The sequence below is a fragment of the Lepidochelys kempii genome, chromosome 1, assembly GCF_965140285.1.
Source record: "Lepidochelys kempii isolate rLepKem1 chromosome 1, rLepKem1.hap1, whole genome shotgun sequence".
In the NCBI taxonomy this organism is placed as follows: Eukaryota; Metazoa; Chordata; order Testudines; family Cheloniidae; genus Lepidochelys; species Lepidochelys kempii.
This window is the reverse complement of record NC_136380.1, coordinates 113,367,274-113,381,588: the sequence shown is the minus strand read 5'-3', so window position 1 is coordinate 113,381,588 and position 14,315 is coordinate 113,367,274. Positions and strand designations below refer to the sequence as shown.

At 44.8% G+C, this 14,315-nt stretch overlaps 1 protein-coding gene across 4 annotated transcripts in view; it reads left to right on the top strand.

Moving 5' to 3' along the window:
• SH3RF3 (SH3 domain containing ring finger 3) overlaps positions 1 to 14,315 on the top strand; it is a 383,494-nt gene that overhangs the window by 259,919 nt on the left and 109,260 nt on the right. For 3 of the 4 annotated variants that reach the window (XM_073350759.2, XM_073350780.2, XM_073350750.2), the window contains exon 3: positions 12,341 to 12,436. The exons of the other annotated variant lie outside the window; for it this stretch is intronic. In XM_073350759.2, the coding sequence (XP_073206860.2) occupies positions 12,341 to 12,436 (96 nt within the window). The remainder of the gene's footprint in view (positions 1 to 12,340; positions 12,437 to 14,315) is intronic. 4 annotated transcript variants of the gene reach the window in all.

Below are 14,315 nucleotides of genomic sequence, written 5' to 3'. Positions count from 1 at the left end.
CCCTTCCTGAACAGTTTATATCCATCCATGACAGTACTCCAGTCATGTGAGTTATCCCACCAAGTCTCTGTTATTCCAGTCACATCATAATTCCTTGACTGTGCCAGGACTTCCAGTTCTCCCTGCTTGTTTCCCAGGCTTCTTGCATTTGTGTACAGGCACTTGAGATAACTCACTGATCGTCCCTCTTTCTCAGTATGAGGCAGGAGCCCTCCTCTCTCGCGCGCTCCTGCTCGTGCTTCCTCCCAGTATCCCACGTCCCCACTTACCTCAGGGCTTTCATTTCTCCTTCCCCCAGTGAACCTAGTTTAAAGCCCTCCTCACTAGGTTAGCCAGCCTGCTTGTGAAGATGCTCTTCCCTCTCTTCGTTAGGTGGAGCCCGTCTCTGCGTAGCACTCCTCCTTCTTGGAACACCATCCCATGGTCAAAGAATCCAAAGCCTTCTCTCCGACACCACCTGCATAGCCATTCGTTGACTTCCACGATTCAACGGTCTCTACCCAGGCCTTTTCCTTCCACGGGGAGGATGGACGAGAAGACCAGTTGCACCTCAAACTCCTTTATCCCTCTTCCCAGAGCCACGTAGTCTGCAGTGATCTGCTCAAGGTCATTCTTGGCAGTATCATTGGTGCCCACGTGGAGAAGCAGGAAGGGGTAGCAGTCCAAGGGCTTGATGAGTCTCGGCAGTCTCTCTGTCACATCGTGAATCCTAGCTCCTGGCAAGCAGCAGACTTCTCTGTTTTCCTGGTCAGGGCGGCAGATAGATGACTCAGTCCCCCTGAGGAGAGAGTCCCCGACCACTACCACCTGCCTCCTTCTCTTGGGAGTGGTGGTCGTGGAACCCCCAACCCTAGGACAGTGCATCTCATGCCTTCCAATCGGCGGAGTCTCCTTCATTCCTTTCCCTCAGATGTATCATCTAGTCCACTCTCCGCATTAGTACCTGTGGAGAGAACATGAAAACAGTTACTTACCTGTATCTGCATTGCTGGTACATGGACGCTCCCCTTTCTTCTTCTGGAGGTCACATGCTGCCAAATTTCTTCACCGTCCTCCTGTCCTCGCAGTGCAGCCTGCTCTGAATCTTCAGAATGTTGTGTCTGTAGAAGCATATCTCTTCTCTTCCAATATGGAGACCAGCTTGCACTTTGTACAGACAAAGTCGCTTCTGTCCTGTGGAAGAAAGACAAACATGGCACATCCAGTGCAGGTCACAACAGCTGAACACTCCCCATCCATATTACCTTCCTTCTACGAGCTTCCTCAGGAATTGTAGTAACTATTCAGAGAAGCCGGCAAGATGTAAGCCTCAGTGGGCTCTCCCCTGTTAGCCTCTCTGCTGTTCGCTGCTCAGCTGGTTCACAGCTGACTGGCTTTTTATAACAGTCAGGCCCACTCAAGGCTCACCTGGAACAAAGCACTCCCAATTCACACTTTTCGAACCAGCAATCCAGCACACGGTCAAACTGTCAACTGTCCCCACAACAGACACTCAGATACTCACCAACACAGCCTCCTTAATGCAGCCCTTAGCGTACCTCCTCTCAGGCAATCCCAGGCAAACTCCCTCTGTTAGCCTCTCTGCTGTTCTCTACTCAGCTGGTTCGCAGCTGACTTAACCTGGGCCCCATGAGCCTGAGTCAGCTGGAACAGGCCAGCCATGGTGTCTAATTGCAGTGTAGACATATCCTTAGCAGCCAATGGGAATCCCTTAGAAGTCAAGACCTCATTTTGGAATGACATTTGTGCCAAGCCTATCAGAAAGCTGCTGACTCATCTTCTGTCCACAGGATAACGCACTGATGAGCATGTGAGAAGTATAGGGTTTTTTTAAAAAGGCAAAATCTACAAGTAGAGCTGGTAAAAAAATTTCTAATAGAACATTTTTCCATCATAAAATGCCATTTCAATTAATGGGAATTATTCTGTGGGAACATGTCCATTTCAACTAAATTCTGTTTAAAAAAGATGAAATGAAGTGTTTTGATAAGATCCTTATTGGAATGAAATGTTTGTTTTTCAGTTTGAGAGATCTTTTATATTTGTTACTTTATTTTGTTTTATATTTGATATTGTATTTTAAAATCTATTTTATATTATATTTTTTCATATATTATACTTCTATATTATACCAGTTGCCAAAGCAATCATCAATTTTATATTATATTAATTGTGATACTATATTATGATTGTAAAATGTTTATTAAATGCTAATTTTAAAATATAAAACAATTAAAAAAACCTAAATTGCTCACTTAATTTAGGTAACTTTATTAGCATGACAAATGGTCATTGCCTCTTCTACTAAAGCACTAAGGATCTTTTAGTTCCTTGTTCTGTTCTGTATACTTGATGCTCTATAAAACGTGATCTCTTGATGACTGCTTTAGTGCTCCTTATAAAATCTTCTCAGATAAATGAACAGGTCCTAGCTCCCTGTAATACACTTTCACATTCTTGAGTGTCCAGTGTCATTTACACATGCAATTTTTTCCTCCTGAATAAGTTTATAACTGCATTCTCAACCATCTTTTATCATGTTGCCATCTCCCTTTGTTCTTTTACTCTTTACCTGTAGCTGCTTTGTTTTGCCTAAGCAATTTCCTCTCTACCACTGTTTTATCTCTTAGCTTCTTCACCTTGTAATTATTTTTATGTCTTGTCTATTGTTCTCTCTGACAATGAATAATCTATTTTTCATCTAAGGATTTCACTCGTCTTTATTTCATCAGCTTTTTCAATGCTAATTTTAGCTTTCACCTTGCTGATGAAGCTTCCTGTTTAATCAGTTTTCAGAGCCTGTGTGGCTATCCTCTGTTCAATGGCATGAACACTGCCTTGCCATAGATAGGATTTTAGCGGACAAGGTGGGTGAGGTAACATCTTTTATTGGACCAACTTCTGACATTTGGAGTTGTATATAGTGGTCAGAGGGTTATAGATGGCGAGACCTCTGGGGATGATGTTTCGTTTCTTGTATTTGCTCAGGAAGCAGATGTCTGTTAAGTTTTGCTTCCTTTTTCAAGCTGTGGAGTTTCTATTTCAGGCGGCAAAATTCAATATCTTCCATTGTTGTATGCTGCAGTGTTGTTTTAGCCACCTCATTCCCAGGATATTAGAGAGAGACAAAGTGGGTGAGAAGTTGGTCCAATAAAATATATTGCCTCACCGCCCTTGTCTCTCTAATATCCTGGGACCAATGTGGCTACAACAGTGCATAGATACGATTTTTCAGTCAGGGAATCTTAGCCTTGTTCTTCATTTCATCATTTGTGATTCTCTGTTTGCGTTCCAGAGATCCTGGATCTGATTCCGACCTCATTTACAGTGTTATCTTTCCATTTAAGTCAGTGGAGTCACATCAGCGCATGACTAGTGTAAACAAGATCAGAGTCAGACCCCATGTTTCTTACAAAAAAGATGTTTGTAACCATCAGACTCATTTACAGTGCCATGGGATGTTTAGAGTTAGGTTTCTCTAGTAAATGTAAACGGAGGAATAATCCTGTATTGGCAGGGAAGTGGACTTAGGGCTTGTCTTCACTACCGTGTTACAGTGGCGCTGCTGAATCGATGCAGCTGCACCTAGATAGCGTGTCTGGAGAAGACATGCTATATTAACAGGAGAGCACTCTCCTGTCGAGGTCATTACTCCACTTCAACGAGAGGCAGAACCTATGCCAGTGAGAGAGCGTCTCCCGTCGACATAGCGCGGTGTAGACACCGCTTTAAGTAGGTGTAACTTATGTTGTTCAGGGAAGTGTTTTTTTCACATCCCTGAGCAACGTAAGTTACATCGACTTTAGCAGTAGTGTAGACAAGCCTTTAGGCAAACCTAATACAGGTCTTTTCCATATCACTGCATTTTATTATTCTTTCATTGGACTTCATGACACTGTCAGTATCTGAAGCCAGGGAAACCAGATGCTGTTTTTCTTCTTTCCTGTTTGTGGTGGCACAGTCATAAAGTCTGTGGGTGTAGCTAAGGAGAACAAAGTAGGAGTATTTGGTTTCCTTCTCACTGTCCCCTCCCAAATTTACAATGCCTACTCCCCCCTCCTACTCTAACTATTAAATACAATGAAATGAATGTATGTCTGTCTCTGATCTTTGTCAGTAACCCCCCTGTTAGAGTGGGTACCATGATGTCCCCTGTGACCTCCCCAGACACAGCTCTCCAGACTGCCCCACAATTAAAAGGACAAGAATAAATCAATTTTAATAATGTTTTATGTCTGGGCCAAATTATACCTGCTGTGGCATGGGTGTAAAAGGTGGGAAGAGATGACAAACCTGTCCTTCCCCATTGGGCTCACTGCATAATGACCAAACATAATGACCAGTTCTTTCATTCCCTGAGTGCATGGACTACTCTCCTCTAGCCACCTATAAGACCCCTCCCCCTTTTCTGTAAGGGTCAGCAGAGTTAACTGAGCACAGAGAAAGGAACATGCTGGACCAGCCTAACAGACGGTGCCTTTGGCGCATTCCCCATTGCGTATTGAGGTGCTCATGGAAGGATTCTATTAGCAATTTATGCAGTAGCAGTTGTTTAGCTCTTTATAGGGCCCAGTGTCAACCTCACACTAGTTTTACACCAGTTTAACTCCATTGAGTTCAGAAGAGTTGCAGCTTATTTATACCAGTGTGAGATCAAATTCTAGCCCACAGAATCGCACAACATCTATTTAATTGTTTCTTGCACAGTATCTCAGGATCCAGTCTAGTACTGTTTTTATTTAACCTAGTTCCCCTCCACTCCCATACACACAGTCACATCAGGGCTAGGCTTTGTGCTACAAGCAACAAATCCAACAAGGAACCAGATTCCAATCTCAGTTAAACCTGGAGCCATCCACTTACTTTAGGAGAGTTACTTCAGATTTACACTGAGGTCAGAATTTAGTCCAAAGTTTCATTCCTGTGCTGGCTCACCCTCTGTATGTTCCCATGCCATTTTAAGAAAGTGCCCCGGGGCAAATATATTTTAAAACTATAAAGATAAAAGCCATTTCCTATGTTCTATTGTAGTGGGTTTTTTTTTTTTAATTACAGTGGTCACTTTCATTATTTCTTTCATCTTCCCAGGTGCTCACTCCCAGCCCACAGCAGTGTTTAACAATTTCGGTGCCAATCTTACCAAGTGTTATCACTTTCAATACCGGTTCATTGCTACAGAGTGACATCGCAGCCCCTTAACATTTCAATTCAAGCAGCGTTTCCATTTCTGTGGTGCTGTCACTGTAGTATGTTGCTATGAGGACTTCCTTGCCAGCTGGCAAGTGTAGATGGTAGGCACAGCAGAGTAGTACATTGTGCCATTCTGTCATCACTGAAATCTTTCCAGTTGTCTAACTCTAATAGAGTTATCTCCATGAACAGCAAATTAATCTGCTTTGTATTGATGCATTAATAGCAGTAAGTGACTCTTAAATATCATGCCATGAATTGTGATAGTCATTGATGACACAATTTTGTGTTATTTTCCTCACAAAAGGGTTGATTTTTCAGCAAGCCAAACTGGTTTAAAATTATTTGTATTTGATTTTCATTTTGACAATGTTCATGAAATGGGATTGCAGGTCTTACAGTGCTGTGGATGAGGCTGTCAGGTAGTGACTAATACAGAGGCATTTAGCTGACAAAAAGAAAAGAAAAGAAAAAGAAAAAGAAAAGAGTCACTGTGGAAATTACAGTAGATTCAATCAGCTTTTGAAATAACAATTTTTAGACTGGTATTCATTTGTGCTGCCTGGAAATCAATTTAGTGCATGTATAATAATAGAGTGCAGAAGATTGAATGGCACTCACAAGAGAGCTGTAGACTTTTTGCTGTTCATGGTCCTGTTGGGAACCTTTCTAGGTGTCAATGGGTAGCATTGTAATACAACTAATTTAAGGCAGCAAAATATTAGACATTGAAATCTTTGCCTGTTTAAAACATAAGAGGAATGCTGCTAGCTGTCAAATGCCATGAAACTTTCTGTAAGTAAAGAACTTTAACTGACACTTTAGGATTTGCTGCGATCCATGGAATTTCTCAATAGCATGTTCAAGGAAATACTGTGAGCTGATTTTCAAAGGTTGTACCATGCTTTCTTACAAAAATGGGCAGTATGAGTGCCATTGGATCCCAACATGCGCAATTACCTGATTTGCTCATACACAAGCAGATTTGGCAGCTGCAGTGCAAACCCAATTTAGGCATCAGTCAGTCTTTGAAAATTTGGCCATAAAGGTATATAAATCTCTTCAGAAGTATAGAATCATCACAATTTAGGTTTTATCGAAAGTCTTTGTAGCAGGAACCAAATATAATTTAAAATGTAGAGTATTTATGGCAGGATCTTGAAACAATCTATTCTTTTAGTTGCCTGATTTTAGTTGCTCCTCATCTATAGATTCTTTGATGGGATGCTCTACTCACTGCTAGGATGGCACCTTGTCCTGGTCACTCTGGGGAACAGCTCACCAGGTCGATGCCTCTTCCAGTAATTACACTCCACCACTCTCAGCCTGCAGCCCCTCTCTTGCTCCAGGAACCGCAGCATCCTTTTTGTGACTCGGCCCTCCAGCCATGTCACTAAGTGGGTTCCCCTTCGGGAGTTGGGGGGGAGGTGTCTTTCAAAGTCCCTTCTGTCCACACGGTGTCAGGCAGTCCTCACACTCACTGCCCTGACCCTGTCACTCCCACAGTGACTCAGACAGTCTTCCTGTTCACTGCCCCTGAACAATACCACTCTGCACTGGTTGGTAGGGGAACCCACACCCACCATCTATTCTGGGTACCAGTCCAGGGCCCTGTAGCAAATAGTTAAGGTCTACATCTCCACCACCTTACTGCTCTACACTTCTGGACCTGTTCCTATGGGGCTTCTTCCCTCCCCCCCCCCCCGGAGGGGCACTGCAGGCCTTGCTGCCTCTTCTGCTTCCAATTTCCTGTCTTTATAAGCCTCGCCTGTTCTCACGTAGGTGAACGTCCCCTTATTACGGCTTTCTTCCCAGGCTTAATTCTCCCAGATTGCAGCCTAACTGGCTGATTGGGCCCAGTTGGCTCAATTCTGCTCTTGCAGGGCCAGTGTGGGGAGTACACCCATCACAATTCTACATACACAATGTTCAGGCTTTTGTAGGAGTTATAAAGAAATTAAACTTTCCCTTTTGCAGAGACATATTATTGGCAATTCTCTGCAAAAATCAGAAATGGTCATTTCAGAAAAGGCTTTGTAATTTAATAGTATCTGTTTCTTCAGAACATTAAAAGCATGAACTCTTTTTGCATTCCTCCAGCTGAAACAAACAGTTGAAGAACACAATCTCTGACTGTTTTCACTGTCTTTCTGCTTATGGATCAAGGGAATTATTTAACTTATTTGAGTTGTTTCTGTACAAGTGTACATGCCCCAAAGCTGCAAACTATGATAATCTTTGGTCAAGTGGAATCCATTGCCAAACAACCTAGGAGGTATTTTCTGTAATTTGAGAAAAACGTGCAAAAACAGCACTGTCCACTAGCTTATAAATTCATTGACCAAGAGAGTTGTACCACTTACACAGATGTATGCAACATTGCTGGACACCTGCATCCGTCATTCCCAAAATGTTAATAAATGGAAAAGTAGTCCAAGAAATGCCAGTACTCTGTTTCCAATCTTTTCAGGGAAAACCCGTGAGTAGCTTTTGAGGAAATCACTGAATTTCTTCGCAGGAATGGAAGAGAGAGGTTTGATGAAATAAGGGAACAATCAAATGGTGAGCTTCATTTTCAGAAGTCGTCCAAATCAGTCCTCCCTGTTCTTCCTTCAATGGCCTGTCACAGAAAACATTTAATGGCCTCATGGCATTTCACTTTAGGACCACTGCCACATGCCTTTCTGGAGGACTCCTCAGTTACAACAGGTGCCGGCTCAGTTCTCAAGTTGTTATAGTGAACCCAGCACCAAGAAATGATCATGCAATTCAGTCAGTGAATTCAGTGGCTCACCCTGAGGTAGCTCAGAGTTCTATCTAAACAGCAAGAGCTTTCCTAATCATTAGCATGTTTTCGATTTTTGTCTGCACCTGGAAATGCTGAATAGGAATTTACGTAGGAATTTACTAATCAACAGTTTTCTAAATCTCATGCTGTATAATATGTGCAAAAGAGTTGGTGGTCTTTCCATACCCTTCAACCAAGATTTAATAGAGGTGCACTGAAATGAAATCTCATAATAATAAGATTTCATTATTTTTATAAAATATACCATACAACAGTACATTTACTAGTATACATAAGTAAAACTAAACTGCCGTTGACAAAAAGTTTGAACAGAGTACATTTTGTACTGCATTATTGTTGCTTTTTCTTTGTTTATTGTTTATCATTCAACTACTAATTTACAAAAATCAGCAATTCACTGTGCATCTCCTAGTGAGTCACTCGTGCAATCTAGCCTGTCTGCACCTTCAACTGTACTTTGCTTTTTTTTTTTTCTTTCTTTTTGGGGAGGTGGTATATTGTCATTTCATTATATAAATGCGTCCAGTTGGTCTGTTAATCATATCATGCTATGTTGGAAATTATAACTTCTGTTTTGGAAATTAATTTTTATTTTGAAATGGAACACCTGCACCGGGGCCAGTTTACACTGAAAAATTACCCAAAAGCAGGTTTAGGGCAATTCTCCAGTGGCATAGAGCCCACACAGTGGCTCCTATACTATTGCCTGTCCTGCACTTGAAATAGGAGGTTGTGACAGGGTGCTGAGCAGAAGGGCTGCAGAATCAGCCCCCTACCATGCCATTCCCATTTAAGTGAATAAAGTGGAGCTGGCTGGAAAGAACCTGCCCTAATTGGTGAATGAGAGCCATCTGCCAGCCCAATTAGCCCAGGGCTGTATAAGAGGCTGGGAAGAAGGAAGCAGAAGTGTGGGATAGAGGCTGGCCTGCTTGGGTTCAGACACAAGGAATCCAGAGCTGTGCATACTGAGAAGGTGGTGGGAGCACAAACTTGTAAATAAAAGCACCAGTGGTTTCAGAAGCTGAGGGTCTGTAAGTGACTTTATTGGAGCCTAGCAGAGGTAGGACTTGGGAGGGCCAGCTCTGCTCTGCTACATGTGGGGGCTTCTCTGGGACCCTGTGCCAGAACAAGAGTTTGGCAGCCTGGAGATAGAGGAGACCCTGCAATGGCTGGTGAAAAAGGCCATGCAAAGCTTTCAGCAGGCTCACCAGCTGGAGAGAGAGGCCTTGCTTAGCTGGCAGGCCAAGCAGCAAAGGAGCAGGCCAGCATACAGCAGCCGCTCCTCCAGAGAATGGTGAGTCCCATGGTGGGGGATGGTATTTGGGGGCTGGGCCTGGGACTTTGTAAAATGGGCCCCACGGATGATCCTGATGCCTTCCTGGGCACATCTGAGTGGGTAGCCATGGGAGCAGGTTGGGATAGGGCAACCTGGGCCCTGCAGCTCACTCCCTACCTGGTGGCTGAAGCCCAAGCAGCCTACATGCTCCTAAGCGAGGAGCAGGCCAGAAGCTATGATGCAGTGAAGGCGGCTGTCCTAGATCGGGTGGAGCTATCCACTGAAAAATACCACCAGTGGTTCCAGGCAGCAAAGTGGACAGGGAGTTTGAGACCCCTGGTGTTTGCCCAGAAATTAATGAACTGGGCCACCCGATGGCTGGGGCCTAATGCCCAGACAGAGGGGGAGATTATGGACGTGCTTGTCTTAGAGCAGTTTTTACATGGCCTAAGGGTTTGGGTGTGAAAGCACCAAACAAGTATGGTAGAGGCTGCGGTGAAACTGACAGAGGAGTACACAGAGGCAGACTTCCCTGTGCACTCCGAAAGAGAGGAGGACATTGGGGAATCCCTGACCGGGAAGGGTCCCAAGAAGAAACAGGAGACCAACCAGGGAGCTCCCATGGGGACCAAGACAATCATCTGCTGGCAGTGCGGGTGGCCCAGACATAAAAAAGGGGACTGCCTGGACATGGAATGTGGTTTCACCCAGTTCTGCAGGTGGACCAACATGAGAGGGCCAGGGAAAGGGAGGTGGCTGTCCATCATTCCCCTGATGGTTGGGAGGAGACCCCAGCGTGGTCTAGTGGACACAGCCTCAGCCTGCTCCCCCTTAAGGAGGGGACTAGTAGAGCCCGAGTGTGATTCCTGGAGTCAATCCGAGTGTGGAGTGCATCCAGGGGGATAAGAGGCAGTGCCCAATGGCCCAGCTGCCCCTGGAGGTCCAGGGCCGGTTCCACTGGATGTAGATAGAGGTAGTAGGGGGCCTGCCATACCCCATGGTGGTGGGAACCTACTGGGAACCCTCCCCAAGAGAAAAGGGAGGTTGGGGGAGGAAACCTAAAATGGAAAAGAGGGAACACCCTCAGAGAAAGGGGGAGAGGGTCCTTCAGGTCAATAACCCTAGACAACAGGGGCAAGCCTGGGAAGGAACAGAGGAACAAAGGCAGGAGGACATATGCACCCCAGGGCCCGTCATGGAGCCGAAAGGCCCGACTGAACTCCCTGCATGGGGACCCCCAGAAGACCAGGTTCAGGACCCACTTGACAGGTCTGAGGAATGTGAGGTCCAGGGGGGCACTGTGATTGACCCTGAACCTCTGGTGGGGGCAAAAGCAGAAAGGGAAGGGGGACACACCTGGGGGTGTAACTGGTGCAAGAACCTCTTGGTGGAGGCAGAGTTATGAGGCTGCCCAACCCCCACGCAATGTGGCTTCTGCAGATGGGGGATAGCAGAACCCCTCTAAGAGGACCCAGAGGATCATGGGAAAGATAGCGGAGGGCTCCCCTGGAGGACCCTGTCCAGAACGGGGAGAAGAGGACACAGATGGGCGAACCTGGTGGTTGGGGAAGGTGTGTGATAGGGTGCTGAGCAGGAGGGCTGCAGAATCAGCCCCCTGCCACGCCAGCCTCATTTAAGCGAATAAAGTGGAGCTGGCTGGACAGAACCTTCCCTAATAGGGGAATGAGAGCCAGCTGCCAGCCCAATTAGCCCAAGGCTACATCAGAGGCTGGGAAGACGGCAGAAAGGGGGTGGGACGAAGGAGAGCCAGGGAGGGCAGGCAGGCAGGAAAGAAGGAAAGCCCTTCCCTCCTGGGTTTGGACACAAGGAATCCAAAGCTGTGCACGCTGCCTGGTGAGAAAGTGGTGGGAGCACAAACTTGTAAATAAACGCATCAGTGGTTTCAGAACCCGAGGATCTCTGAATGACTTTATCTGAGCCTAGCATAGGCAGGAGACAGGAGAACCAGGTACGCTCTGCTACAGAGGTATAGTCACAACTGTTGATCCACACCTGCTGTATCGGCCTCTTGGAGCTCATGGGGCTTGGGGAACAATCTGCAGTCTGTTTTAATACATTTTGGAGGATCAGTGTGGTGGACAGCTGGTCCACAATGGATGATGTGTAGGCAAATAAGGCTTTAAGCCACATTTATACACCCTCCATCTTGGACCAGCTGAGTTGTGCCCTGTGCTCCGTCTTCACCTGTGAAGATTTGGGCCAGTATGAGCATTTGGCAATGAAACATAGATTCAACCACACACGGTAGTCGCTGTTGCAAAGTGAATCACCATTGATAACCACACTGTTACTACAGTTATTTCCTGTTCAGAGTGTAGGGTAAAAGTGTTTTTATGCCTACAAGAGAGCAGTATGATTCAGCAAGTGCAGCATTGGACTGAGAGTCAGAAAACCTGGGTTCTAGTCCTTGTTCTGCTGCTGACTTGCTGCATGCCCTTGGGCAAGTCACTTAATGTCTGCCTCTCTCCACCCTTTGTCTTGTCTGTTTAGACTGTGAGCTCTTTGGAACAAAGACTGCCTCTCACTATGGGTGTGTCTACACTTGAAGCTGGAGATGTAGATCCCAGCTCAAGGAAACATACCTGTGCTAGCTCTGATTGAGTTGGCACTCAAAAAAATTGAGCTGCCTCTAGTACATACCTATCCGAGATTCTAGGGATGGACTCACGGGAGCTAGCTTCTCCCCCTGCTTGCACTGTCATTGCTACACTCACAAGTGCACTAGGTTGATCAGAGTTAGCACAGTTATGTCTCTTCGAGATGGAATGTACACTTTCGGCTCCAAGTGTAAAGACACCCTTTGGGTTTGTGGAGTGCCTGGCACAATTATCTTAGTTGGGTCTTCTAGGTACTACTCTAATATAGATTACTGGCAAATGCTGACCTTTTTCATGCCAATCACTATACAGCATGCAGGCAGTTACAGGCTGAAGAAATCTTATGTATTAATTAGATAATGAATTTAGGGTTATCATAAAGCATTTTCCTCTTTCCATATAAAATCTAACTTTGTATTGTGTGTGGTTTTATCTCTCTGAATGTAGGATGAAATTTTGACAGTTATCAGACGAGTAGATGATAACTGGGCAGAAGGAATGCTGGGAGATAAAATTGGAATTTTCCCTATTCTCTATGTTGAGGTAAGCTCACAATTGTTTGTACATGCTTTCTTTCGTTTTTGTTGTTTGTTTAAACACATAGCAGGTCAGAATAACCTTGGAGTTCCTGAAAAGAGGACAAACCGTTTTGGAATGGCTGAGAAGAGAAACTGTTTATGGTGTTTTGATATAAGCCACCCAATGAATTTACTCTTATCCTGGTCAATTTAATTTAACCCAGATGATAGGATGTACGTCTGAATTGTCACTGGCTTCCAGTCAAGAGGCTTTGGTTTAATCTCAGTGATACATATGGAAAATAGGAGAGGGTAATCACAATACAAAGTTTACTATGCAGCCTGATTTGCAGTCAGCTTAGAAGAAGGCGGCGCTGATAACTGTGCTATACATCTCTCTGCATTCCATTTTCCATGACATTCCCTGTTTACATTCTCGGCCACCTTTTGCAGCCCTGTTTGTAATAAAGCAAGATAGAAACAGCTAAAGTTAGGGTCAGCTGTGTTTGAAAGCATAGCCCTTCACGGGGGACACTACAGATGTTCCCTGCTCCAGTGGGAGCTCTGGTAGCATGACCCTTTGCTCCCCTCTCAGGGGATGCACTAGGCCTGATCCTTAGCTGATGTAATTCAGAACAGCTCTGTTGATTTCAATGGCACTACAGTGATTTCTGCTAGGTGAGGATCTGGTCCCAATGCTCCTGTGGAAAACCAGCCAGTCCAGTCACCTTTGGGGTGGTTAGCAGAGCTATCCAGCAGTCATTGTGCCTACAGGAGCACAAAGATTACAGACAATGCTAACTTTTGCATGGGTATCACAAGTGGGGAGGGGCATATATTGGTCAGGGGTTGGCAACAGTCTGGCTCTTAATTTGAAAATATTTCATACTGGCATGTTGGCTTGGCATCATTATCCCTTAGTATTGCCTGTATACAACCTGCAACCATGTTTTGGTTAAATGTGTTCCATATTTCAGTTGTACTTGAGGTTTCCCTCGGAGGATTCTAGCGCTGTCTCAAGCATTTTTCTTAAGTAGTTTTCATTTCAAAATACCAGTTTGCATCTGTTTTCCTCCTCCACAGCTGATCAAAGGTATCATGTGGTGCCGCAAGCTTCTGTGCATCACACACTTGAGTGACTTGCCTGTAGTATGCTCTGCTGCAACATGCACGGTTTATAAGCATCAGTAGCTTCATACTAATATATGGGCCTGATTCTGATCTCAGACTTATACTGGTGTAACTCTATTGACTTCAGTGGAGTTATTCTTTTACGTACTGGGTTCAAAATCAGACCCATTGTGTGTAGCATTAATGTGTTGTCCCCCAGAAATTAGTTGTCCTCCACATTTCTGAGTTAATGACTTGAGACATAACAAAGATAATTAGTGCTGTGTCTGATTATTAACGCCAACAATGATGAATTTTCAGCAAAGCATAAAAATCACATTCCGCACCTGATGAGAACAATAATATTAAAATGAGGATGTGTAGTAGCTGTTGAAAAATTGGCTGCTTGATGGAAGCTAATGCCTAATGATTCTCTCTGCTCAATGCGTAAGATCCAGTCAGTTTGTTATAATTGACTGGTACAATGGGCTTAGCCCAGCTCTCATCCTTCTCTTACCTCTCCCTCATCCCCTTTCTTGATTCCAATTATCTGTTACCCTAATCTTTGTTCTCTTGAGCTGCTTAAAGATGAGTGAGGGGCCAAGAGTGTGAGAAGCAGCCTAAAAAAAGAGATACTGCTCTTAAGTGGCAGCTAATGCCAGGCACCAGCAGAGGAGCTCAGTGGACAGGCCCCGGAGGTGTTGCTGTGCACAAGCAGCACGGCCATGCTTGATCGTCTCTGAGCAGGGACGTGCAGCCAGATTTACAGACACAAAGGGAAACAGTTGTTTTTT